The sequence below is a fragment of the Pelophylax lessonae genome (genome assembly GCF_965119305.1).
Source record: "Pelophylax lessonae genome assembly, chromosome: 2".
Classification (NCBI taxonomy): domain Eukaryota; kingdom Metazoa; phylum Chordata; class Amphibia; order Anura; family Ranidae; genus Pelophylax; species Pelophylax lessonae.
In genome coordinates this window covers 439720877-439746543 of record NC_138769.1, presented here as the reverse complement: position 1 = coordinate 439746543, position 25667 = coordinate 439720877, and the positions used below count along the sequence as shown (strand labels likewise).

The 25667-nt window shown below is 41.9% G+C and overlaps 1 protein-coding gene across 5 annotated transcripts in view; it reads left to right on the top strand.

The window, feature by feature from the left end:
- The window catches only part of LIMS1 (LIM zinc finger domain containing 1), a 159236-nt gene extending 137704 nt beyond the window's left edge, over window positions 1-21532 (top strand). For 2 of the 5 annotated variants that reach the window (XM_082245892.1, XM_082245889.1), the window contains exons 5-11: window positions 3599-3748; window positions 4495-4645; window positions 8876-8968; window positions 10203-10251; window positions 11573-11648; window positions 18979-19141; window positions 21027-21532. In XM_082245892.1, the coding sequence (XP_082102018.1) occupies window positions 3599-3748; window positions 4495-4645; window positions 8876-8968; window positions 10203-10251; window positions 11573-11648; window positions 18979-19114 (655 nt within the window). In that variant the 3' untranslated portion in view covers window positions 19115-19141; window positions 21027-21532. Of the gene's footprint in view, window positions 1-3598; window positions 3749-4494; window positions 4646-8875; window positions 8969-10202; window positions 10252-11572; window positions 11649-18978; window positions 19142-20993 lie in introns of all 5 variants that reach the window. The other 3 variants (XM_082245891.1, XM_082245890.1, XM_082245893.1) reach the window with 2 other exon arrangements.
- The last annotated feature ends 4135 nt before the right edge of the window (window positions 21533-25667 follow it).

The window sequence follows — 25667 nt, the reverse complement described above, 5'->3', positions numbered from 1 at the left end:
GAGATTTTACCCTGTACTCAGAGCCTATAGTGGTCTTCCCTGTATTGATCTGCTGAACTCCAGAGGCCTCAGATGTGACCCTTACCCTTAAGAAGATACAGTGAGGAGAAAAATTATTTGATCCCCTGCTGATTTTTGTATGTTTGCCCACTGACAAATAAATGAACAGTCTATAATTTTTAATGGTAGGTTTATTTTAACAGAGAGACAGAATAATGAAAAAATATCCAGAAAAACACATCACAAAGTTATAAATTGATTTGCATTTTAATGAGTGAAATAAGTGTTTGATCCTCTATCAATCAGCAAGATTTTTGACTCCCAGGTGTCTTCTATGCAGGTAACAAGCTGAGATTAGGAGCACTCTCCTAACGTGAGTGCTCCTAATTTCAGCTTGTTACATGTATAAAAGACACCTGTCCACAGAAGCAATCAATCAGATTCCAATCTCTCCACCATGGCCAAGATCAAAGAGCTGTCCAAAGATGTCAGGGACAAGAGTGTAGACCAACACAAGGCTGAAATTTGGCTACAAGACATCGCCAAGCAGCTTGGTGAGAGGGTGACAACAGTTGGTGCGATTATTCAAAAATGGAAGAAACCCAAAATAACTGTCAATATCCCTCGATCCGGGGCTCGATGCAAGATTTCACCTCTGGGAGTTTCAGTGATCATGAGAACAGTGAGGAATCAGCTCAGAACTACACGGGATAATCTTGTCCATGACCTCAAGGCAGCTGGGACCATAGTCACCAAGAAAACAATTGGCAACACACTACTCCTGAGGGACTGAAAGGAGAACTGGGTGAGAGTTGTGGTCAGATCGGACCAAAATTGAGCTCTTTGGCATCAACTCAACTTGCCATCAAAACATGGAGGTGAAAACATTAGACTTTGGGGGTGTTTTTCTGCAAAGGAGACAGGACAACTTCACTGCATTAAAGGAAAAATGGACGGGGCCATGTACCATCAAATCTTGGGTGATAACCTCATTCCCTCAGCTAGGGCATTAAAAATGGGTCGTGGATGGATATTCCAGCATGACGATAACCCAAAACACATGGCCAAGGCAACAAAGAAATTGCTAACAAAGAAATGGCTCAAGAAGAAGCACATTAGGGTTCTGGAGTGGCCTATCCAGTCTCCAGACCTTAATCCCATAGAAAATATGTGGAGGGAGCTGAAGGTTTGAGTTGCCAAATGTCCGCTTCGAAACCTTAATGACTTGGAGAGGATCTGCAAAGGGGACTGGGACAAAATCTCTCCTAAGATGTGTGCAAATCTGGTGGCCAACTACAAGAAATGTCTGACCTCTGTGATTGCCAACAAGAGTTTTGCCACCAAGTATTAAGTCATGTTTTGTGAAGGGGTCAAATATTTATTTCACTCATTAAAATGCAAATCCTTTTATAACTTTGTTGAAATGCGTTTTTCTGGATTTTTTTGTTCTGTCTCTGTTAAAATAAACCTACCATTAAAATTATAGACTGATCATTAATTTGTCAGTGGGCAAACATTCAAAATTAGCAGGGAATCAAATACTTTTTTCCCCTCATAGTATCTCTTCAGGACCTTTTTAAAGCATAGTGGGAAGATTTACTAAAAGTGAAGCATTCAAAATCTGGTTCAGCTCTGCAACTAAACGGATCAGCTTCCAGGTTTTATTTCAAGGCTTAATTTAACATGCCTAATTTAGAAGCTGATTTGGCTGGCATACACAGCTGCACTCAATTCTGAGTGCTCCAGATTTAATAAATCCTGATAGTGTGCTCTCTCTGTCCTGCACACTGTATTTCCTACCTCCCCCATAAAAGGTAGGAGATACATTTTGATTCTTTTCTATCAAAGGGAACTAGATTTAAGGCCCCATTCACACTAGTACGACTTGTCCCGCGATTTTTGGACCGCAAAATCGCATGACAAGTCGTTTTCCATTATTTTCAATAAGCCCTATTCAAATCAGTGCGTTTTGACCGTTGGCTCCCGCGTGCGCGGGAGTGACATCACCGCGGCTCCGGCCAATCAGATGGCAGGATGCCGCGATCCTGGAAGATGGGCGACTGGACAGGTCATACAGGTAAGCTGACGGCACGGCGGGGGCTCGTTCTAAGGTAAGTATTTCATAATGAGCTAGTATGCGATGCATACTAGCTCATTATGTGTTTCTCTTGCAGGTTGCAAAAAGAAAAAAACATTTTTTTGGGGTTTACAACCTCTTTAAGTCGGCCATAGACTATTCGAATCTCGACTGGTTCAGCAGGAATGGACAGACTGAATGTACTCAAGTTTGATCGATCAACTTGGGTACAACCAGCCTTTCCGATTTTACATGCAATTATTGCAAGTGGCTTTTATAGCCTCTAGCAATAATCTTCACTTCACCATCCACGACAAAAGCTGAATTTTTTTTCTAGTTTAGGTAAATCTACCTTTTTAAAAAGCTGTGACATAAGTTTTTTTCTTTCACGGTGCAAATATGCTCAGCTGCTAGGAGGAAGCCTCCCAACATCACATCCACTGCCTATTCAATGCAACTGAGTAATCTCAAGGTGTGGATGAATGGGACAGACCAGAATTTCCTTGACCTCTCAATTAGCTGAGGCACACAAGGATGGGTGGGGCAGACCAGGAGTCATTAGCAGCAATGTAATTACACCCCTGCTAAAGTAAAGAACTATATAGGGGCAGTTATAAGACCAGCGGCCTCGGGGAAGGAGAGGCATAGTGGCCACTGTGCTGGGAATGTGCATGCTCTCGGCACAGAAACCTCAGCTACCATGGACATTTGTGCCATGTGGGGGCTTGTCTCCCCCCTCCTTGCCACCAAAAATATGTGACCAGCAAGAGGTTAAGGAAAGTGAGCCATGGAAAACAGTTTTCAGTGGCTGTAGCACTATCTGAAAAAAACATTTCACATTGAATCCTGGTAATACATGCACTTCTAGACTTCTGACCAAACTTTAGCTTTAAAGTCAATAGGAACCAAGCAACTAGGATTTTCAGAAGGTGGCCAGTAACCGCATCAAAGTCTGCCTTAGTTCATTAACTGGTGTTTCAAAATGTTCAGAAAAGAAAATCTGTCTGCTATGGCTAAGCAGTTGTAGAGCACTGTGTTAAGCCATTAAGTGCCGGTTCACACTAGCACAATGCGGGAACCAGCGTTATTCCGGTGCCAGTTCTCGCATAGCATAGGACTCGTAGGCAGTTCACACTGCCCCTTGCGAACTGCTGTGGGTGTCAAAAGAATGTTAATTACACCCCCAGATCATTCGCATATCGCAGTGCAAACTGTCAAATGGTGCAGGAATCTGATCCCATGAGATTCCAGTGCGGACCAAAAAAGGATCCTGCACCATTTTGGTCCGAATGCAATGCAAATTCAGCCATACAGATTGTCTGAAAAGAATTAGCATCACACAGACACTGCATGTGATCTGCATAGTAATGTGGTATGAATCAAATACGATGTCTGTCATCGCGCTAGTGTGAACCAGCACTGAAGCACATAGAAGGTTTTGTAAATCAATAATAAAAGCAGCGTAACAAAGTTTTCAGACAAATGATTGATCACTTTTATAACTTGAAAATTTTCTTCTAGACACCTGTGTCGTCCATGTCACAATCGAGAGAAGGCCAGGGGACTGGGGAAATACATTTGCCAAAAGTGTCATGCAATTATTGAAGAGCAGCCTCTAATATTCAAGAATGATCCGTATCACCCAGACCACTTTAACTGTGCCAACTGTGGGTATGTAATGCAATAAACAAAGGCAATTACAAAGTTTTATGTCTTTGTATGCTAATCGCTAGGGTATATTTTTCATTTACAAATGGAATGTTTAGTAATGTTTATATAGACTAATATGTTTGTAAAAAGATTAGGCAGATTCTCCCAAACATCTGTATAATGAATTGCATTGAACTTTACAACCAAACTCCTCTTGGTTTAACTTTGTTACCAAGGGTTCAGCATCCCTGCCTTGGGGCTAAGTCCCACCCAACCACCTCCTGCCTTGATGAGAGACTCCTTATTGGCCACTGGGGTGTTCTCATTGGACAGGGACAGCTGATGGAGAGGGCTTCATCTCTGCCTCAAACCCCTGAAGTTGCAGATGTTAACCCTTTAGTAATGATATAAAGGAGAGAGCTATACAACAGAGAATTTTCTGGTCTGGATTACAAATATCTTGCTGTAAATATTTTTTTTTAGAAACTCAAGATCAGACTAGTGGAAATAACATTGTTGCTATATGCAATTCAATATGTGACATAATTCACTTTCGTCTAGTTTTGTGAATAACTCCCATTATGTTTTTTTACCTCAAGCATTCTCTTTTGTTAAGCACAGTTTGCTTTAGCACTTTATTATCTATGTATGTTATACTGGGGCCTACAGTAAAACAATACAGGCATTTGTGGGGTTTTCAAAGCTCTTTTGCAGAACTGTAAATTCAGATTTGACATGTTGTAAACTTTATATATTTGTGTCTGCAGTAAGGAGCTCACAGCTGATGCCCGTGAGCTGAAAGGAGAGCTCTACTGCCTACCCTGCCATGACAAAATGGGTGTGCCTATCTGTGGAGCATGCAGGAGACCAATTGAAGGGCGAGTGGTTAATGCCATGGGAAAGCAATGGCATGTGGAGGTATGAAAAATAAATGCTAGCAGAGCTTATGCACTTTCTGGGTTTCTTCATGAATTATTGATTCATCAACAATCATTTGTACTTTACTGCCTTCATGACTTGTTTAAAGTATTACATATAATAACTTCCATAAGGAAGTTGTAATAAAATCTACTACCTTCCTGATGCTCTACAGACCCTTAAGGGCTTGTCTTAACAATGTAAATGCCATCAGTTACATGTCTGCCATGTGAACCTTGTAGAACCAGGTGATTTGGCTGTCAAGACACCGCTAGGTTATCTAAATATCAGTCAGAACGAAAGCGTGTAAATTGGAGATAGGAATTGTTCCTCACCAAACTGTTCTTGGGTGGTTGGGAGAAGTTGCTCTCAGATGACGTTTATGTACCATTCTTTATTCATCTATGTGTTCTTAGACAAAATTGCGAGTGAGCCCTTCCCCTTGGCTGAGAAGCAACCCCACACATGAATGGTCTTAGGATGCTTTACTGTTGGCATGACGCAGGATTGATGGTAGTGCTCATCTTTTCTTCTCCGGACAAGGTTTTTTTAGGATGTCCCAAACAATCAGAAAGGCAGGGTTCGTACGGTCATTAAAAACCTGGAAAAGTTATGGAATTCTGAGATGACACTTTCCAGGCCTGGAAAGGTCATGGAAAAGTACGATTTTACAAATGTTTTGGAAAAGTCATGGAAATCTGGGGAGGAGCGGGGGGGGGGGGAGCAGCGGGCAGCGGCGGGGGGAGCGGATGCTTAAAACTTTTTTTATTGCGAATTAATGTATAATTATTTTATTTTATGCTTGTGCACATTTCCGGGTCCGCAGCAGCCGAGGAGTAGATCATACACCAAGCACCAATCGCTGGCAGCGGCGAGGGCCGGGCCACGGTTTGCCTGTATGTGACTGGCCAGCAGCAGCAAACCAATCACAGGCGGCGGAAGCGTCACTGGAGGGCGGGCCGCTGCCTGTGATTGGTTTGCTGCTGCTGGCCAGTCACATACAGGCAAACCGCGGCCCGGCCCTCCCTGCTGCCTGTCATTGGCAGTGTTCCCTTTAAGGTGCGCGCGTGCGCGGACGCGCAGTGTAAATTACGTCCCGCGCAAGCACCTAGTTAGACGGCGCAGACGGGGCGGCAAGGGAGCAGAGCGTGCACCCCGAGAGCACGCCCATTGTGTGACAATAGCGAATGAAAATTCGCTATTGTCATGCGGATCCTCCTCCTGGCCAATCAGGGAGCGGGTCCTCCCGCTTCCTGATTGGCCGAAAGGCCAACTTCATGCCATTGGCCGAGGAGGAGGCGCCGGGACTCGGGAGGACGGAGACGCGGGAAGCCGGGGACTGAAGAGTGACTGTGACTGTCCGTGAGGTAAGTGCACGGGGTCGCGGGGGGGGGGGGGGCATGTCACGGCTGTTCACTTGCTCGTAATGCAGCACATCCCTTACCCGGGCCGCAATGCCGACTTCCTGCTCCACCAGCATGTTAACGCAGGAGAGAAGCTGGCATCTCTGCATTGATTGGGGGCATTGCTGTGGGCACTCTGCATTTATTGGGGGCAATGCTGTGGGCACTCTGCATTTATTGGGGGCATTGCTGTGGCACTCTGCAATTTATTTGGGGCATTGCTGTGGCACTCTGCAATTTATTTGGGGCATTGCTGTGGGCACTCTGCATTTTTTGGGGGCATTGCTGTGCCACTCTGCAATTTATTGGGGGCATTGCTGTGGGCACTCTGCAATTGATTGGGGGCATTGCTGTGGGCACTCTGCAATTTATTGGGGGCATTGCTGTGCCACTCTGCAATTTATTGGGGGCATTGCTGTGGGCACTCTGCAATTTATTGGGGGCATTGCTGTGGGCACTCTGCAATTTATTGGGGGCATTGCTGTGGGCACTCTGCAATTTATTGGCGGCATTGCTGTGCCACTCTGCAATTTATTGGGGGCATTGCTGTGCCACTCTGCAATTGATTGGGGGCATTGCTGTGGGCACTCTGCAATTTATTGGGGGCATTGCTGTGGGCACTCTGCAATTTATTGGGGGCATTGCTGTGGGCACTCTGCAATTGATTGGGGGCATTGCTGTGGGCACTCTGCAATTTATTGGGGGCATTGCTGTGCCACTCTGCAATTTATTGGGGGCATTGCTGTGGGCACTCTGCAATTTATTGGGGGCATTGCTGTGGGCACTCTGCAATTTATTGGCGGCATTGCTGTGCCACTCTGCAATTTATTGGGGGCATTGCTGTGCCACTCTGCAATTGATTGGGGGCATTGCTGTGGCACTCTGCAATTGATTGGGGGCATTGCTGTGCACTCTGCAATTTATTGGGGGCATTGCTGTGGCACTCTGCAATTTATTGGGGGCATTGCTGTGCACTCTACAATTTATTGGGGGCATTGCTGTGGGCACTCTGCAATTTATTGGGGGCATTGCTGTGGCACTCTGCAATTTATTGGGGGCATTGCTGTGGGCACTCTGCAATGTATTGGGGGCATTGCTGTGGCACTCTGCAATTTATTGGGGGCATTGCTGTGCCACTCTGCAATTTATTGGGGGCATTGCTGTGGGCACTCTGCAATTTATTGGGGGCATTGCTGTGGGCACTCTGCAATTTATTGGGGGCATTGCTGTGGGCACTCTGCAATTTATTGGGGGCATTGCTGTGGCACTCTGCAATTTATTGGGGGCATTGCTGTGGCACTCTGCAATTTATTGGGGGCATTGCTGTGGCACTCTGCAATTGATTGGGGGCACGCTGGTCACTCTGCATTGACGTCCCCCCCCCCGCTCAGTCTAAAGGTTTGCGCTCATGACTCACTGCCACCTGAACAGCTTTATTTGGGCAAGCAGGAGCACCACTGTTCTTTCTCCCAAAAGTAAGTGCCGCATTTGTGCACCATCAGATCTGTGCCATCCATACCAGTCTGCCTGCACCTCATGACTGTCGCTTGGGCCTTAAAAGATTACTGTGCTGCATTTTGGGTGTGCTGGGTGTGACACATGCTGGGTGTGACATAGATTTTCTTCTTATTTAACACGTATACATAGACATTTCATGAAACATTAGGTCATGAATATTTACGTGAAGTCATGGAAAAGTCATGGAAAAGTCATGGAATTTCATTGGTGAAAATGTGTATGAACCCTGGAAAGGGGATTCATCAGAGAGAATTACTTTACCCCAGTCTTCAGCAGTCCAATCCCTGTACCTTTGCCAAAATATCAGTCTGTCCCTGATGTTTTTTCCAGGAGAGAAGTGGCTTCTTTGTTGCCCTTCTTGACACCAGGCCATCCTCCAAAAGTTTTCATCTCGCTGTGCGTGCAGATGCACTCACACCTGCCTGCTGTCATTCCTGAGCAAGCGCTGCACTGGTCGTGCCCCAATTCGGCAGCTGAATCAACCGTAGGAGAAGGTCCTGCCACTTGCTGGACTTTCTTGGGTGCCCTGAAGCCTTCTTCACAAACGCAGTTGAAATGTTTTTTTATGGGATTAAGGTAATTTTCATGCAAAGAGGGACTTTGCAATTAATTTCAATTCATCTGCAAGTTGGCATCATACAAACTGAGGTAGCAGACTTTGTGAAAAATAATATTTGAGTCTTTCTCAAAACCTTTGTCCATGGCTGTGTATGCAGAGAAAAATAGTGGTACTGGAATACATAGACAAGCTTGCTCATGTCTAAAGCCCCGTACACACGTACCGATGGTCGGCTTACAAATGTTCCTCTTTTCTCCCCGGGATGTCGGTGTCTGCTGAAAAGTGCAAAGACAGCACAAGGACAGCACAAGAATTTTGTCCGCCGACTGCAGAAGTGATGTCATGTAATGGTTAACTTTCCCTGTGTTTTCTATTTTCTGAGCATGCCCAGTCTTGCAAATCTGCGGTCTGTCGGCCGAATTGTGTACTGACAGGCGAACAATCGTCCGTTCTGGTGTCGGCATACAAATATTTTCATGTTTGCACGAAAGACTTTTGTCCGCGGATTGTGCGCAGACATCTGTCGGAGGCACCATACTAACACGCGTACAATCGGCAGATCCTTCGTCCACCGACGTTTGTATGCCGACGATCGGTACGTGTGTACGGGCCTTAAGATTTTGTAATGTCTGACCTTTTTTGAAGGGTTCACTCTGGCTGACTTTATGCTATATTAAGTTATGTGCCTTTTTCTAGCTTGATGATAAATGTAGACCTTGTATTAAGGCTGCTGCCATTTTTGTATTTCAGCATTTTGTTTGTGCAAAGTGTGAAAAGCCTTTCCTTGGCCATCGTCATTATGAGAGAAAGGGGCTGGCTTACTGCGAGACTCACTACAATCAGGTCAGTGATGATGAAAACAGTACTGGATGAATGAGGATTTATTGGTTTTCACCTTACAAAAGTGGTCCTGTATATTTTTTTATATGTAGAAAATTATCACTTTTTGCAGGAGAAACCTTGAACTTATTACAATATTGTCGGGATCCTTCCAGAGTCTGGAGCAGCTTTGCCACATCAGCTGATTGCGAGCTGTAGCCAGCTGTCAGCTGACTCCGGGTCACAGGAGTGCAAAAGTAAGTTCACTCCTGTGAACCACAAGAGAAGTATGGCCAAAATTGTTTTAACCATACTTCTCTTTTAAAAAAGCTCCTTAACTGCCTTATCTTCCTTTCTTAAAACATTTAATTTACATCCTATAGTACGGGCTCTTCATATCCCTTTGTGGGGGACTATACCTAATGAAATAATGTTGATCAAAGTTACATTTTGCAAAAAAATGCCATACCAATCATTCTTTATTGTTCTTAAACCGTGAATCCAGGTAGTCAGATCCTGTGTTTTCCTAGAATTGTACCCTCTTTTATATACTATACATAAAGTCCTCTTTCCTGCATTGCCTACATCTGTTTTTGCTGTGAACAAGCTATTCCAGGCCACCACTAAAAGGTGATGTTTGGAGGCAGATTTGACTTCCAGATTTTTCAGGGACGGACAGGCTGTACTCCAAGCCAGGAGTAATATTGATGTTCTCAGAGCCAGGTAGTATTGCTGGAAATGTGGCTTCTTTTTGGTAAAGGCGACCGATCAATATGCCTCCTGATAATTGTAAAATAATTAAACACATTTGTATAATTTTAGTGCTTGTGCGGTCAAGATTGGAGCAGGGACTGAATGCTTGATCTATATCTGAAAATATATTCCCCCTCACTAACTGCTGAGCACTCTTTCAATGTCACTGCTGCATCCAATGTGCGTTTGTGGCCCCTTGGGGCATAAGCTGGGGTTTCTCTGAAAGTTTGTGCTTAAGTGGCTACATTTGGACTCTGAATGCATAAGCATTAGTTGGGACATGGGTGCTTGCAGGCTCAGTTGTAAATGTATACAGGAGTTTAAACTGTTAAGAAAGCAGCCTGAATGCTATATACTTTTAAGTAACACTCCCTTATCCTAACGTGGTAAGTATAAGGTAAGTTTACAATGTTTGTAAATTTTATATTTTTTAAAAAATAATCATTTTAGGGAAGCTTTTTGGCTCTTGTGTTTTTTATTCATTGTAGCTTTTGTCTTTCTCTAGCTTTTTGGAGATGTCTGTTTCCATTGCAACCGCGTGATTGAAGGAGATGGTAAGTTTTGCCCCCTTCTCTTCGGTGATATTGATTATCATAGTCTAGACATGTATCTAATCGTAAACGACGCCTCAATACTTTAAAGCTACTATTTTTTTTACTAGAGTTCCATTTATTTTCCTAAAATATGAGTGCAGTATATCAATTGAAAAATCCTGATTCTAAATGAATGCTCGTTTGAGTTTAATTGCAACAAGATGAGATTACTGTGTTAACCATTTGCCGACCGCTTACTGTATATATACGGTGGCAAAGTGGCTCCTACAGGCAAAACAACATATCGGTACATTGCTTGCTAGGCGGCAAGAGCGTGCCGACGGCGGTGCGCTCCAGCCCCCTGATTGTCAGCTGCGCGTGTCAAGCGGCTCCGATTGCCGTCTGACACCTGTGATCGCTCCCCGCTGAGAGAGGACGGTCGGCTGTTGTAAACACAGCCAACCGTCCTTCTCCCGGAAATGATCACCGAGCTCATGTGATCCTTTAATATAGGATCACATGTCTCTATGGTCATCTCCGAAGCCATGCCCCCCACAGTTAGAATCACTCCCCTAGGGTCACATTTAAAAAAAAAAAAAAAAAAACAATAAAAATGACATAAATCTTTCCCGTAGTTAGTAGACGCAATAACTTTTGTGCAAACCAATGAAAATACGCTTATTGCGTTTTGTTTTGTTTTTTTTTTTTGTAGCAGAAAACAAATTGGCCCAAAATGTTAAATTTTGATTTTTAATTTTTTTTTTTTTTTTTTTGAGAAAGTCATATAGCAGAATGTGAAAAATATTATTTTTTTTTTTTTTCAAAATTGTCGCTCTTTTTTGTTTATAGCGCAAAAAAAAAAAAAAAATCGCACAGGTGATCAAATACCACCAAAAGAAAGCTTTATTTGTGGGAAAAAAAGGATGCCAATTTTATTTGGGTACAGCGTCGCACGACCGTGAAATTGTCCGTTAAAATAACAGTGCCGAATCACAAAATAGGGTCTGGTCATTAAGAGGGCAAATCCTTCCGGTCTTAAAGTGGTTTTTAAAGAATCATTCCACCCCCAAGACATTTTAGTCTGGTGGATTGAGCTGTAGGTTGGCTTTTTATCCCTCTTGCAGATTTAGGGGGGGGGGGGGGACTAACAGGATGATATAACCCTCTCCTACTCTATCCAAAAATAGAACTGAAGACAAAATCTTTTTTTTTTTTTTATTTAAAAACACAATGGTAGAATGGTATTACAATGTTTGTGGATATGTACATTATTTTTGTTGTAAGGACAGTTACTAAGCAAGAAAGCATTAAGTTGATGGTCTGCACCTCTCTTTGGTTGTAGTTGTCTCTGCTCTGAACAAGGCATGGTGTGTGAACTGTTTTGCTTGTTCTACTTGCAACACCAAGTTAACACTCAAGTAAGTATTTTATCTATTAAAATCATAACATTGGTATCATCCCTTAAATGTGACACCGTCAATGTTTTTTTTTTTTTTTAAGCTTGCATAAAAGACCTATGAATGCATATTTTTTACAAAACGGTTTCTGTGTCTCTTGTATTGCACTAGACAAAACCTAAAAACCTATAAATGGGGAGAAACCAATCCCAACCAGAAGGAGAATATATAAAACCCCACAACTGAAAAAGGGGTAAAGGGAGGAAAAAGGGGGAAATACCTTGACCCTAAAAAAAAAAAAAAAAGAGTATACCAATATGTAGAGTGCTTTAGGTGTCCCCTCCGTTTATATACTAAATAAATCCAAAATATGGTTGTGTATTGCAAAAACTGTCTTTGTTCTAATGACTGTACCCTAAATCCCTAACCCACACTTAAAAACAATTGCCATACATCCCCCTGGGTGTAACCTATGTGTAGAATTTTAAGCTCATAATAATTGTGATTTAAAGGAAGCCTCATGTTATATCAAACTTTATTTGGATATGTGTATCACATAACAACATATAATGTACAAAAACACTCAACATATGTATCTATGCTGAGAAACCATTTATCAGAAAAGAAAAATGTGTTCCTCTCCAAATAAAGCGCACAAAGCTTCAGTATACAGATTACAAACGAAAATAATATTGTACATTAACTAAAATATGTGCCAACAAGATCAATCTCAACGGAAGTATCAAAACTACGGGCTCCTGCCTATTTAAAGCTCATTAGTATATAGAAGGACCCTGGGGTGAAATTAAGCATATATAGTAGATAAAACAAATGTCCATGTAAATATTTTACTGGTATACATGGCATTGTAATCACACAGAACAGTTGCCAAAGTAACGGATCTCTACCACGCTGTGCATGTTAATTTGATGGGTGTGTTTATCCTTTAGTTGTGATACTTCCTTGGAGATTTCAATTTATTATTTGTTTACTACTTTGTTACAGGTACTTGTATAGCGCCATCAGTTCACGCAGTGGTTTACTTATATACAGTACATTCACAGCATTCTCTGCCATCAAGGCAGTCTAAGGTCCCTAACTCACATAGATACATAGTAGGGCCAATTACCTACCAGCATGTCTTTGGAGTGTAGGAGGAAACCAGAGCACCCAGAGGAAACCCGCACAGGGAGAACATGCAAGCTCCAGGCAGTTAGTGTCGTGTCTTGGACTCAAACTGATGCCCCTAGTACTGCTAGGCGGAAGTGCTAACCGATTAGCCACTGTGCTGCCCGTGATATTGATGATGTAGAATTTTAGTTCAGTGATGTTTTAAATGCTTTATTTGGAGAAAAACAATTGAGTAGCTGTTCTTGTTTTTGATAATTGGTTGATCACTATAACTGGGTATGTTGACTGTTTTTGTACAATATTATACGATATTGATATCTAGATACAGTCTGATATAACTTGGAGCATCCTTTGATCACAATTATTATGATGGTTATACATTTACACATTGGTTCTTCCCAGGCAATGTGGCTTATGGCTTTTGTTATAATTGGTTTTAAGTCTAGGTAAGGAATATGGGGTACAGTCATTTCAATAAAGGCATTTTTTGATCTATTCAATTAGCTTTTGGCTTTAATTAGTATATCTTGGGGGTGCTTAAAGCACTCTACATGCTGTTCAACTCTAAACTAAAAACATGTCTGCAGACACCAATCCTCAATTGTTTGATGACATCAAAGTATTAATTAATCATCATTATTGTTGCTGCTTATACATTGGCAGTTTTATTTCCCATACAGGGACTAAGTAGCAACCAGTATCCGCTAGCCAGAACGCTGATCTTACTACAGTATACTGAAGACTCATTGGTTTCGATTTTATATATATCCATTTTACCTTGCCCTGATAAACAGAACTCTCTGAAAAATCTGTGATATATGAATTATGTAACTATAAGATCTACTCTTATTGATATTTTACATCAAATTCACAATGATGATGTATGTTAAACTTTCTGCTGCTGTTTGTATCATGAACTGATCGTGAGACATTGCTGACCCAGTACAAGTGTGCAGCCCGTGGAAACCAACTTCAGACCTTTATATCTGCACTAAGCCAGTAACTTAAGTAGTTGGGCTGAAAAATCAGCATGACAGGCAGAGAGCTAGCAACTTCTGTTGTAAGTCAGCAGTGGCTTTACATACGGGCTCATGACCAATTCCTCTCTAAGCCAAGCCTTTCCTAGTAATCGATCTTTTCTGTCCTTCACTTTTCTTTCCTTCCCTAGTCTGTGACCTTTATATTGAGAAGTCAAACAAATTAAGGCCACAAAATGCTGTCGACATTTGGAGTAAACCTTTGCCTTACCCATGTAGGGAAAAGTAATATGTTCACCTAAATGCGTGCCCACACATACACTCCTTCGCTTTGCTCCCCTGTTATTCAATTCCCTTGCCAAACCATGTGATATACCCAGTATTTGTAGGTATAGAGACCTCTCTGACTGACTTTCTTCTCTTTTTTTAGCTGCAGCTCACATAGGCTTGGCTGAAGCTAGTTTTGGCCATAAAATTTTGCAGACTGTAGTTTTAACTCTCTGGCTTTGGGGTTTTTCTTGACGGTCTGTTGGCTATATCTTTGTTACTTATTAGTTACCCTCCCCTCAACTACTGCTTTGGGACATTCCATCCATTATGATTGAAGACCTGGGTCCTGTACTGTACCATAAAGAAAATCGGATTTCAATTTCGTTCATTGATGGACACAGCTCCATATCTTCTTGACCAATGGGTTTATGCTGCTCTCCATGGCAGTAGGACACTAGGTGAAAAAAACTTGACTACGCCTATAGGGCAGTCCCAGGGGGTATACTCCAACTTTCTGCTATAGGACAGTTTTTTTTTTTCTGCCTAGTCAGGAGTAAGGACCTAGTTCCTTGCTGAGATCTCTGGTCCTAGCATTTTTTCCTTTTTAAACAAAATGTTTTTCTTTTTATTTTCTGTTCCTGTGAGACCTACAATCAACTGCCGGACTCGGAGACAGACTGGATATCCTAGATCCTTACGGTCTTCCCAGTCTGGCCAGCGAGCGTGACCCGACCTTCGCTCCACACTGGGTTGGCCGCGATGTAGCCCCTCTGGACGGGGGCTGGCCGGCGAGTTAAACATCTCGCGAGGACCAAAATTTAAATAGGAAAAAAAAAAAAAAGGTTCTACTCAAATCTAGTGAGCTATGAGTATAATAAAGAAGAAATAAAATGAAAAACAGTAAGATGTCTCCAGTAGTTACATTTTTTTCTAAAACCATGCAAGTTGATAGTTCAATCTTCCATCAGATTTACCAACAGTATGTGTTATGAGGCCAACTTTAACAACATTCAATTAAAGCAGTTCTTCACTCCCCTGTGTGAACATTAAAAGTCAGCAGCTACAAAAATTGTAGCTGCTGACTTTTAAAGAAAAACAGACACTCGCCTGTCCAAAGATGCCATGCTCACCCTACCCGGTTTCTTCACTGCTTTTTGGTCCTTGGCACCAGCATCATAACAGCTGGCTACCCACAGCACATGCATAAGATGCTCTGTGCATTGTAAATGGTTATTCACACAGCATTACACTGTGTCGCAGCCTGGTGGTCCTTGGAGGGTCCTGGGAGCCGCATGTAGCCGCCATTTTGTTATGGATGGTTGCTGTATTTATCGGTGTTTGTGTAGTCCAGCGGCCTTTTTCTTGTAGTTTCCCATTTCTATCAATCAGGGGCCATGTTTTTGGAGTCTATGGGGAAGTGATTCGTCAGTGGGCCTCTAGTGGCATGAACCTTTTCTTCCTCTCTGATCACCGCACTATGAACTTCCTCTTTCTCTCTGATCACTGCACGGCATGCAGCCTGACACTCTGCATCTTTATCTGAGAAGGAGATGGCTATAGCGATTGTGGTGCACTGGGGACTTGTAGTACCCCTGGTGAAACAGTGGGTTGGTATTTTTCACAGCAATTTGAAACATTTTGCTGGTGGTTGCAGGTTAACCCATGGAGTCCCTGGAGCATGTGTCACCACCTGACTCCCTCTCTGAGGCTGCGGGGGTTTCCCCCCATTCCTTCTCGGTGTCTCGTGTCTTGAAATTTCTCCAAAAAGTTCTAGATCAGCGTTTGGTCTTGGGTACCATCAAAAGCCAGATATCGGCCCTGGCGATTTTCTTTTAACGCCCTTTCAATCCCTTGGTCCAAACCTTTGTTCAGGGGGTCCGCCACCTGGTGAGGTCTCCGTTGCCTCTGTGGGACCTCAATTTGGTGCTGTCGGTTCTTCAGAAACCACCCTTTGAAAATATTTGTGAGATTTCTCCTGGGCTGGCCCAAGACATTGTGCTGCCTGGATCAAAGAATAAAATGCTGCCGCCCAACCCCCACAAAACAAACCACGCCCACCAAAAGGCTCCCACATCCATTATTCTATATCATGATATTTAAAACTAAAATTTAATTATTAGGAAGTCAGATTTAAATGCAGCAGCACCTTGTCTATATGAAAAATTTGTAAGGGGTTGCATTGTGGGGGGGGGGTGTTTAGGGGCTGCTTTGTGGGATATGGGCCAAAAAACAAACCAAACAATAAAAAAAAAACAGTAATAACTTTATTAAATATAAAATGTAAAAATATCATATATACTATTATCTTCTTCCATAACTCCCCACCGGACAGTCCACCAAACACCCACTGTCACTCCTGCCATGGCCACCACCCTAGAAGATCCAGCCTGCCCCGCGGAAGATGGAGTGTGCTGATGTGTCACGTCATTGCGCACGCCACAATCACGCGACGGACAGTCCCCGGAGGAGATGCTCCACCTCCTCATACTCATCAGTGTGCACTACGGCGGCAGTAAAAGATGGTGAAACTAAACCGCAAACAAATGACACACAAAACTGCTGGAAATAAAATCTTGGGAGTCAATTTGCTGCCCCTCTCTGTGTTGCCTGGATCCAATGGACCCAGCGGGACCCATGGTGGGGCCGGCCCTGGATTCCTCTGCTCACTTTGACACAGAAGGTAATTTTCTTGGTGGCTATTACTTCTGCGTGCAGGGTGTCTGAGCTGGCTGCGTTGTCCTGTCATTCACCTTAACTGGTGGTTCCCAGAGACAAGCTGGTGCTTTGTACCTGTCAGTCATTCCTTCCTAAAGTCGTCTCTGATTTCCATTTAAATGAAGACGTTGTGTTGCCTTCTCTGGTTCCTAAGCATCCTAAAAAGATTGCTTTGCATTCTTTGTATGTGGTTCGGGCAGTCAGGGTGTACCTGGCGGCGACTGAGTCGTTCCGGAAAATTGATTATTTTTGTCCTTGCGGATGTACCCCTTAAGGGGATGGTCACATCTACTGCGACCATTTCCAGATGGAGCAGACAGATGGTGGTGCAGGCCTATTCCATTAAAGGTCAGAATCCTTCTTGCCCTGTTAAGATGCATTCTACGAGGGCACTTAGTGCCTCCTGGGCCTTCCGTCAGTCAGGCGTCAGTGATGCAGGTATGCAAGGTGGCCACATGGTCGTCTGTGCACACTTTCACAAAATTTTATAAGGTGGATGTGTTGCCATCTGCGGATGCTTTTTTTTGGCCGCAAGGTTTTGCAGGCTGCTGTTGGAGAGGTTTAATATTAAAAAAGAGGGGGGAAAGGTTTAGAGAAGTTTAGTCCTCTTTGAAGGTGTATTTGTTATTTTTGTCAGGTGAGCTCCAGTTGTTCCTGGTTGAGCTTTTGTGTTTCGCCTGGTTGGCTGTTTAGCCTTTGGGAAGTGTTTTTTTTTTTCTCTTGCTGTGTTTTTCCCACCCCTCATATTTACAGTCCCATCGGTCAAGAAGATATGGAGCTATGTCTGTCAATGAACGAAAAAGAAAACTGGATTTTTGTTTTGCCATAAAATCCTTTTCTCTGATGTTCATTGACGGACACAGCACCCGCCCCTCTATTGAGTTGGGTTTTATGTTCTTCTGACATGGCTTGTTACAAAACTGAAGTCCTATAGCAGGAAGTGGGAGTATACCCCCTAGGACTGCCCTATAGGTGTGATCAAATTTTTTTCCGCCTAGTGTCCTACTCATATGGAGAGCAGCATAAACCCATCGGTCAAGAAGATATGGAGCTGTGTCCGTCAATGAACATCAGAGAAGGATTTTACGGTAAGATAAAATCCAATAAAAGGATTTTAGAGGTACGTAAAAAAAACTGGAATACAGTAAAGGATCCTCCCCTCTGTGCTTTTGGTCCTTCATTGCTTTCTGAAAAGGAGCAAAAAAGGTGCAGCATATATTCCATCCATTATGATAGCTGACCTGTACTTTAAGAAATGGATTATACAGGTATGTAAAAAAATCTAATTTAAAAACCCAACTACAGCGAAAGAAGGAAAAATTTAGAACCTCAGGCCAGCCATAGATGGTGTTATTTTCCTGCAACCACAGGTTTCAGGAAAGAAAATTGCTTGATTTCCCCCAATCAACACTGAATTTGGAATCCCTTCTGCAGAGCTATTGTTTTTTCCCAGCGGCGGGGGGTGTGCTGTCCCAGCCGGAAGTACACACAGTGATTATTGCTAATGGCTACAGCCGCTGGCAGCAATCTCGTGAAAAATCCCACAGGCTGGAATCGAATGGTCTATGACCTACTTTAGTCAGATTTTATTACTATCTAATTCCCCCATTGATTAGATTTTCTTTCAAATTTTCCTGTGATGTTTCTCTGAAAGGATGCAAATCAAAGCAATACAAAACACTTTGTAGTAGAGTGCGGAGGGTTAGAAAATCTTTACTGTGTGGTTTCAAAATGGGAAGTGGAGGTAAATCTACTTACCAGTAAAAACCTGATCAATGTTCTAACCTTTACGTACTAAATTAAAGATGGAGGTTGGGTTTACACATGTCTAACTGCGGGTTGCAGTCCGGAGGGTTTGTGTTCACAGGTTCAGGTGTGATTCAGGACAGAATTTTTCCCTGAATTCACACCTGAACTGAACACAAAAACTCACAGGACCTTTTTCCAAACCGCACATGTTTGAACCGGCTCCATTAAAAGCCAGTCACACTTGCGTGTTATGCTAATTGGATGTGGGTAAAAATGCATCCAGTTTGCATATATATATATGTGAACCCAGCCTAAAAAAGGTTTTTGCTGGAGTCGGAATGTGAGTGAAAGTGTTTTATTTCCAGTTTCTGTGTCGTAAGTTTAATCTTTGTCAAATGCAGAACAGAAAATGTCAAGTTTTTATTATCTATTCTAGACCAAATATTTTCTTATCTTTCTCTTTCTTTGTCTATCAAACTTACTCCTCTTCTTTCCCTGAAATTACAAAGGCATAAATTTGTAGAGATAGATTTAAAGCCCACTTGCAAGCACTGCTATGAGAAAATGCCAGAAGAGCTTAAACGCCGCCTATCCAAGTTATCAAAAGATGCAAAAGACAAAAAGAAAAAAGGATCCTGTCTCTAAACAGTCTTCTCTCCCCTTCTCACTTGGGTTAGTGCCCTGCCTGCGTGTGCTAGGTGTCACGTCAGTTACTAATTAATACATTGGCTGGAAATAAGTGTTTTTATGAAGTGTGATGACTCACAGCAGTTTACATGGAATGTCATAATTCAAATTAAAGTAGTATAAAATGAATATTGCCTGCCACTGTGCTACTAACTGATCTGGCATGTTACTATTTTAATCATTTTTATTGGTATTTGTGGGATGGTTTTGCAGTACAATGTTGGTTATAAAACAAAGTAGTAAAAATGTATAAAAGTAAGTGTTAACTCGTCCACGTCAAAGGCAGTTGCAAGATGATTTTGCATTTAGGTCCCGGACCTATGACCCTTCAGTTCTGACTCCCTTGTGCAGTGAATTTTCCCTCCTCTGGCCAGGAGATGTACACCCATACAGCACTCAAGCTTAATGGAAATACATCTGATTTATTTATTCATAGCTCACACATTTGTAGACCATTTCAGCGGGAAAAAAATGGTTTAAACTGGTGTACAATCCATGGGTCAGTTTAACAATAGAATATATATCTACTAAGACAATACATGAAAAGGTTTTGTTGTCCCTAACACATTGATGTAAATGTGAGGCATCTTGTGTCTGAAGTTGCTTTTGTGGAAGGGCCTTCCCGTCTATGCCCAGCTGTCTGATGTGTTAATATGTCTGTACTTATCAATGTGTTCAGGTGTCGTCTGTAATCTGTATGCGAAGTCTAACTGTTAAGTGTCCAGAAGGTATGAATGAGATGTGTTAATATGTCTGTACTTGTCAATGTATGACTTGTTAATATAATTTTCAGAGACCATATTCCATTGTGAGGTGGGCACTAGCTGAAATGTATGTCTTTTTGGTATTGTGGGATATCAATAGTTTTATTAGGGCACATTGATACACTCTTTCAGTAAGACCAATCCTAAATGTATCACCACCATAATGGAAATAACAAGTAGTTTGACAAGACTTTGGCATGGATTTTAAAGGTATGGAGTCTGGAATATCAAAATCTAATAAAGCCAATATGGGGGGATAACAGAAGAGAAGCTAGGGCATTCATGTGGGGGAGGAGGGGGGATGCAGAAGGGGGAGGGGGGGCTAGATGAGCAAAGAAGATGAAGGGGTAGAAAAGAGAGAAGAGAATGAATGAAGATGAGAAAGAAAAGATGGAATGATTTGCCATGGTTCATTCTGTTGTTATTAGGGATGCACCGAAATGAAAATTCTGGGCCGAAACTGAAAATGCAGGATGCCCTTGTCCGAAAACCGAAACTGAAAATGACTTTTTTCCCCCAAATAATTTTAAAATAGATAGAACAGGGGCATACAGCAAAAACAGGCAGCGACGTACACCTGTCGCTGCCACCCTGTCACAGTATATGTACTGTGACGGGTTGGCAAGTGGTTAATTTATTTACCAATGGTATTTGTATTATGCAGCATGAGGGGGTTAATGTATTGCCACTGCTGGTTAAACTGATACTGGTTGCACTAATGCAGCACAAAGGGGTTAATTAACTGCCACTGGCCGGTCACTAGTGCATCAGTGACCAGCAGTGGCAATACATTAACCCCCTCATGCTGCATAATACTAATACTATTGGCCTCAGTGCGCCCCCCTGCCTCAGCGTCCCTCCCCCTGCCTCTGAGCTCTGTGGATTAGTCTTGTATGCACTGGCACCACAACCACTGACAGTGAATTAAGAACTGTGAAATCATGCTTGTGAATATTTCAGGGAAACCTTTTATTTTAGATTAGGAAATTTTTATTTGTTACGAAATCAGGTACTTTAAACTATACTGCTTCCTAAGAAGATGGAGAAGCCTATAGCTGCAGTGTACCTTGTAGGTGTTTGCTTAACCCACTGTTGTACTTTCCCAGGAACAAGTTTGTGGAGTTTGACATGAAACCTGTCTGCAAGAAATGCTATGAGAAGTTTCCTTTGGAGTTAAAGAAAAGGCTTAAGAAGCTCTCAGAAACCTTGGCAAGAAAATAAGTACATCGTTCCTGTGTTCATCCGAAGAGGGGAGCAGCATATGATGTGCTAATCAGAGGAGAATTGGTCATACATCCTACTTGACGTTGTTCTATTCACTGAGGCTGTTACATGCACTAACCTTCACTGCAAACATTTATCTGCATGAAAACTGCATTATTAATGTTGCCTTGCATAGGCTGTTTATTACCTCACCTTATTTTCTAAATAGCAAACTACGTTGTTTCTTTTGTTGTTTTTCTTTTGTGGTACTTTCCTTGCTTTGTTCTGCAAGCCAACAGATCACAGCAAGTGAAAACAAAATGACTTGCCATTCAGTAAGATCCACATTCTGTCTTCAGCTACAGAGGTATACTGCATATCTCTGCGTTCTCAGAGTTGTCCCGGATCAGAGTAAAGCCCCGTACACACGTACCGATTGTCGGCCGTAAATATTCGGCCGACGACCGATCGGCCGATTGTAGGCTTGTTAGTATGATGCTTCCGACAGCCGACAGCGCATTTTCGGCCGAACAGAATCTGTCGTGCAGGCATTAAAATTTTTGTTGGCCAACACCAGAACAGCTGATTGTTCGCCAGTCAGTACAGAATTCGGCCAACAATCAGCAGATTTGCAAGACTGGGCATGCTCAGAGAAAAAAAAACACACGGAAAGTTAACCATCACATGACATCACTTCTGCAGTCGGCTGTTGTTGGCCGACAAAATTCGTGTGCAGTCTTTTGCAGTTTTCAACCGACAGGACGGCCGATCGTTCGGCCGACGATCAGTACGTGTGTACGGGGCTTAAAGACAAAAACTGTAGACTGGTTCATGTTCTTTGGAAGTCTTTAGAAACAGTGTTTGAAGTAAGCACTTACAAATCCTTTGCCTCCATACTGTGGGGGCTGAAGGATTATTCCTTATAGTATTAGCAAGACACATGCACCAGTTCTTTCAAAACCCCTAAGGTTTCCTGCTGTTGTACACAAAGCCTTTAAGAGCAAATGCATACAAGTTTATTGAGTGAAGGAAGGTAGTCTATGCTAACATTGCAGACAAAGGTTCATCTCACCCTTTATACTGTTTTTTTGAGTATACAGCTCAAGAAATCGAACAATATTGTTGGAAATATAGTAAATAATTACTCCATAATGAATTTATTGCCATCTAAAATTGTCACTTAAAAGAGGAACTCCAGGATGTCAGTTACTTTGTAAAATGTTCTGGATTACTAGGGGTTAAGTCTCTTTAATTTACAGTTACCATTTTTTCTGAGTGCCAAGAGCATAACTATTGCTATGCTTCCAGAGCTCCAATGCTGGACCCTCTGGTCTCAGCTCCTGAAGCTGCTTTGCCCGCACCTTCTCCTGCCCAATCACAGAGCACATTGTATTAAGTGAACTCATTCACAGAAAATTTGTAGGCTTCTGTAAATGAACAGAGGAATGGAGGGACCAGCAGAGTAGCAGCGTCTCTCCTGTCCAAGCCCTGGAAATGTAGCTCTGTAAAATGGTCAGATGTGAATTAAAGTTATGGTAAAGGCTGTTCTCTTTAAAAAATAACAAACCTGTTATACTTGCCTGCACTCTCCAAAAGTTTTGCACAGAGCAGCCTCAATCCTCTTCTTCTCGGGTCCCCTGCTGGCTCATTCCCCTGCCTCTTGAAGGCTTGATCTTGAGCCAGGCTTTATGTCCCTCCATAGAAACCTTCTGCCTTTAGAAACACTTTAAAGAGATGTGGCATGCACCTCTTTGGACTTCAATCATAGTATGTCAGCACATTTTACAAAGTGGCTGAATTCCTTGAGTTCAGCTTTAAAGCTGAACTCAGGGCAAATATAGATGATGACCTTTTAATCAAGCTATATATTTAATACAAGCCTGCAAATATAATTGAAAAAAATGGTGGTAACTGAAAGCTTTTTTTATTATTTACCCATAATACACTGCATGATTCTTATGAGAGGGAGGGCCACGACTCTAATGAACAATATTGCACTCCCTTGTTGTCCAATTAGGAGACAGAAAGGTGAACAAGTTGTACTGTTGATCTGTAATTGGAGAATCAGGGGAAAGTGAGGTCACCCACTTGGTTTTGTAGTATTCCTCAGCTATCTGCATCGCAGACATATAGCTGGACTAAATTGCATCTTTTGTCAGGTGAGACAATCCTCATTGTTGTATTTCTACTGTTTTGTCTGGAGTTGAGCTTTAAAATAATCCAATTCTAATTTGAGAAACCCTTTTAACTAGAGATGTTAGCTTTTAGACCCAGATGCAGGGTCTGCTGTTGGCTCTTGCCAACCTATCCTGGACATCTCTCCCTCAGATAATACGTACCTACAGCAGATACTGTTTTCCTCAGACGACTCTCACTCATTTATCACATAGATGCACAGAGCATCTAGGTGGCGAATGGATAGAGGCAAGAGTCTGTGGTAGAAGTCAGAGTTGTAAGCCCTCTGCCCCATTTGGAACTGGTCATAGATCTGACCACTGCAATCCCTTCTACTCAATTGTCTATAACCTTTTTTCTATTGGGGTAAAAAGCTTTAAGTTGCCCACATGCCTCTAACTGCCAGCTACATCTGCACAAGTTTAGAATTTGTCCTATGTGTGGCTGCAACCCCTTTTCAGCATTTTATAACTTGATAGGTCTGAACTGAAGAGTGGGTAAACCTCTCTTTATTTCAGCCAGTGACTGGTAAAGTGGGTGGCTGGAGAGGAATAGTTTGTCAAGTTCCCTAGTATTGGACAGCTTCTATTTGATAGATTCTGCTGTTCTATTGAAAGTAAATTGGATACTATTTCTAATGGTCATATTCAGTGGTTGGTTTCAATAGCTTCAAAAATTATATATCTATTTTTTTTTTAACTAGATCAGAGTTCTTTAAATGACTTTGCAAAGTGTGCTCACATAAAGAACCTTGCTGTCTGCATTTTGGACTTAACTTGCACAACCAATGCAGAATTAGTGCCTTTGTCCAAGTGAGTAGACAGCAGAACCATCTCTGCTCACAGCAAGAGTAATATCTTAAAAGGGAATCATGGAATGTAACTGATGCAGAGCAGCATCTAGAACTACTTGAATTTCCCTCTGGTGCTCTGCGAGCAGTTTCTTATAGAACATGTGTCATTTACATTCATTGCTTAATGTTTGTTTTGTGCCTTACATCTTATTTCAGCCTAAGATGTGACATATAATCACATATGTATTTAAATATATATATATATATATATATATATATATATATATATATATATATATATATATAATATGAACTTGAGCTTTTCATAATGAATCCTACTATGCAGTAAACACAACGCTGTTCATTCCCAAGGCAGTGTGCTTTTACTTTAAATATATGAAGTATTTTTATTGCAAATTATACTACTTATTATTTAGTCATGAATCGCAAAATATTACTTAATCTGTACTTTAATGTATATGCTAATTAATTGACGTAAAAAAAAAAAATATATATGCAAGATACTATGTTGCTCATTGAAAGGAATCAACCTATTAAATCCTTTACCAGAAAGCCATTCTTGCCAGTTCTGAGCTGCCATGTCATGCTTAGAGCTTAGCAACAGTTTTCATTTTTTTTGACTTGCCACTGGACAGGTAAATGTCCATGCGTAAAGGTACCCATAGTCATGAGATTACCGTAATCTGGGAGATGTATGGTCTGCTGTCTAGATTATCTTTTGAGGCTTCTCAAGGTAAAGAGTAAACATAGGTTGCAATATGCCCAATTGATATTGTTTTGAGACAAGTCAAAACTAAGGTGTCTACCACATAGGCATTTATAAGCCAATAACAAACAATTGTCTTAGCCAAACATTCCTGGTTAGGCAGCTCATACATTAGTCTTTTTTTTTTTTTTTTTTTTAACCAGCGGTTTGAAAAAACAAAACGACAACATTTTCCTTATGCACACATTTGGGGTGAATGGGGGAATCGCTCCTGCTTAGCCTTTGTATTTTGACAGTGGGGAAACTTCCCTGCCATCAGAATACACTAATCAGCGCTACCAGTTATAGCCAGCAGTGCTAATCGTGCAGCAATTTCCCAACCGTCTAGCTGTACAGAAGTCTATCTACCAGCCTTCTCCTTCATGGATCACAATTCGTCTGGTCCCTGCTAAACCGGCTAAATTGATTCATGTATGGCTGACCTTAGAAGCACTCCAGCAGACAAAAAGTACCTGTTGAGTGGTGTCTATGGACACCATAAATGCCAGATGTAATGACTGTCTCTTTTGCTAAGCAACAAGTATCCTAATTTAGCATTCAACACATTATGTTGCCCCATTGTTTGATCGTGCACAGTCATTTGTGGTATGCGGCGCCTGCAAGTTTTAGACAATAACACGTCCATAAATACTGTTTCAAGCTTTCTTCAATCACAAATAAATTACTTTTTCTTAAACTGCCTTATGTTGTTGAGGAGATTTTGTAAAGGGCTGCCTTACAGACAGATCTATTTTTATCATCTTGCCCTTTAAGATTCCCTCAGGTTCTAGTATTACAACTGTAATTTTG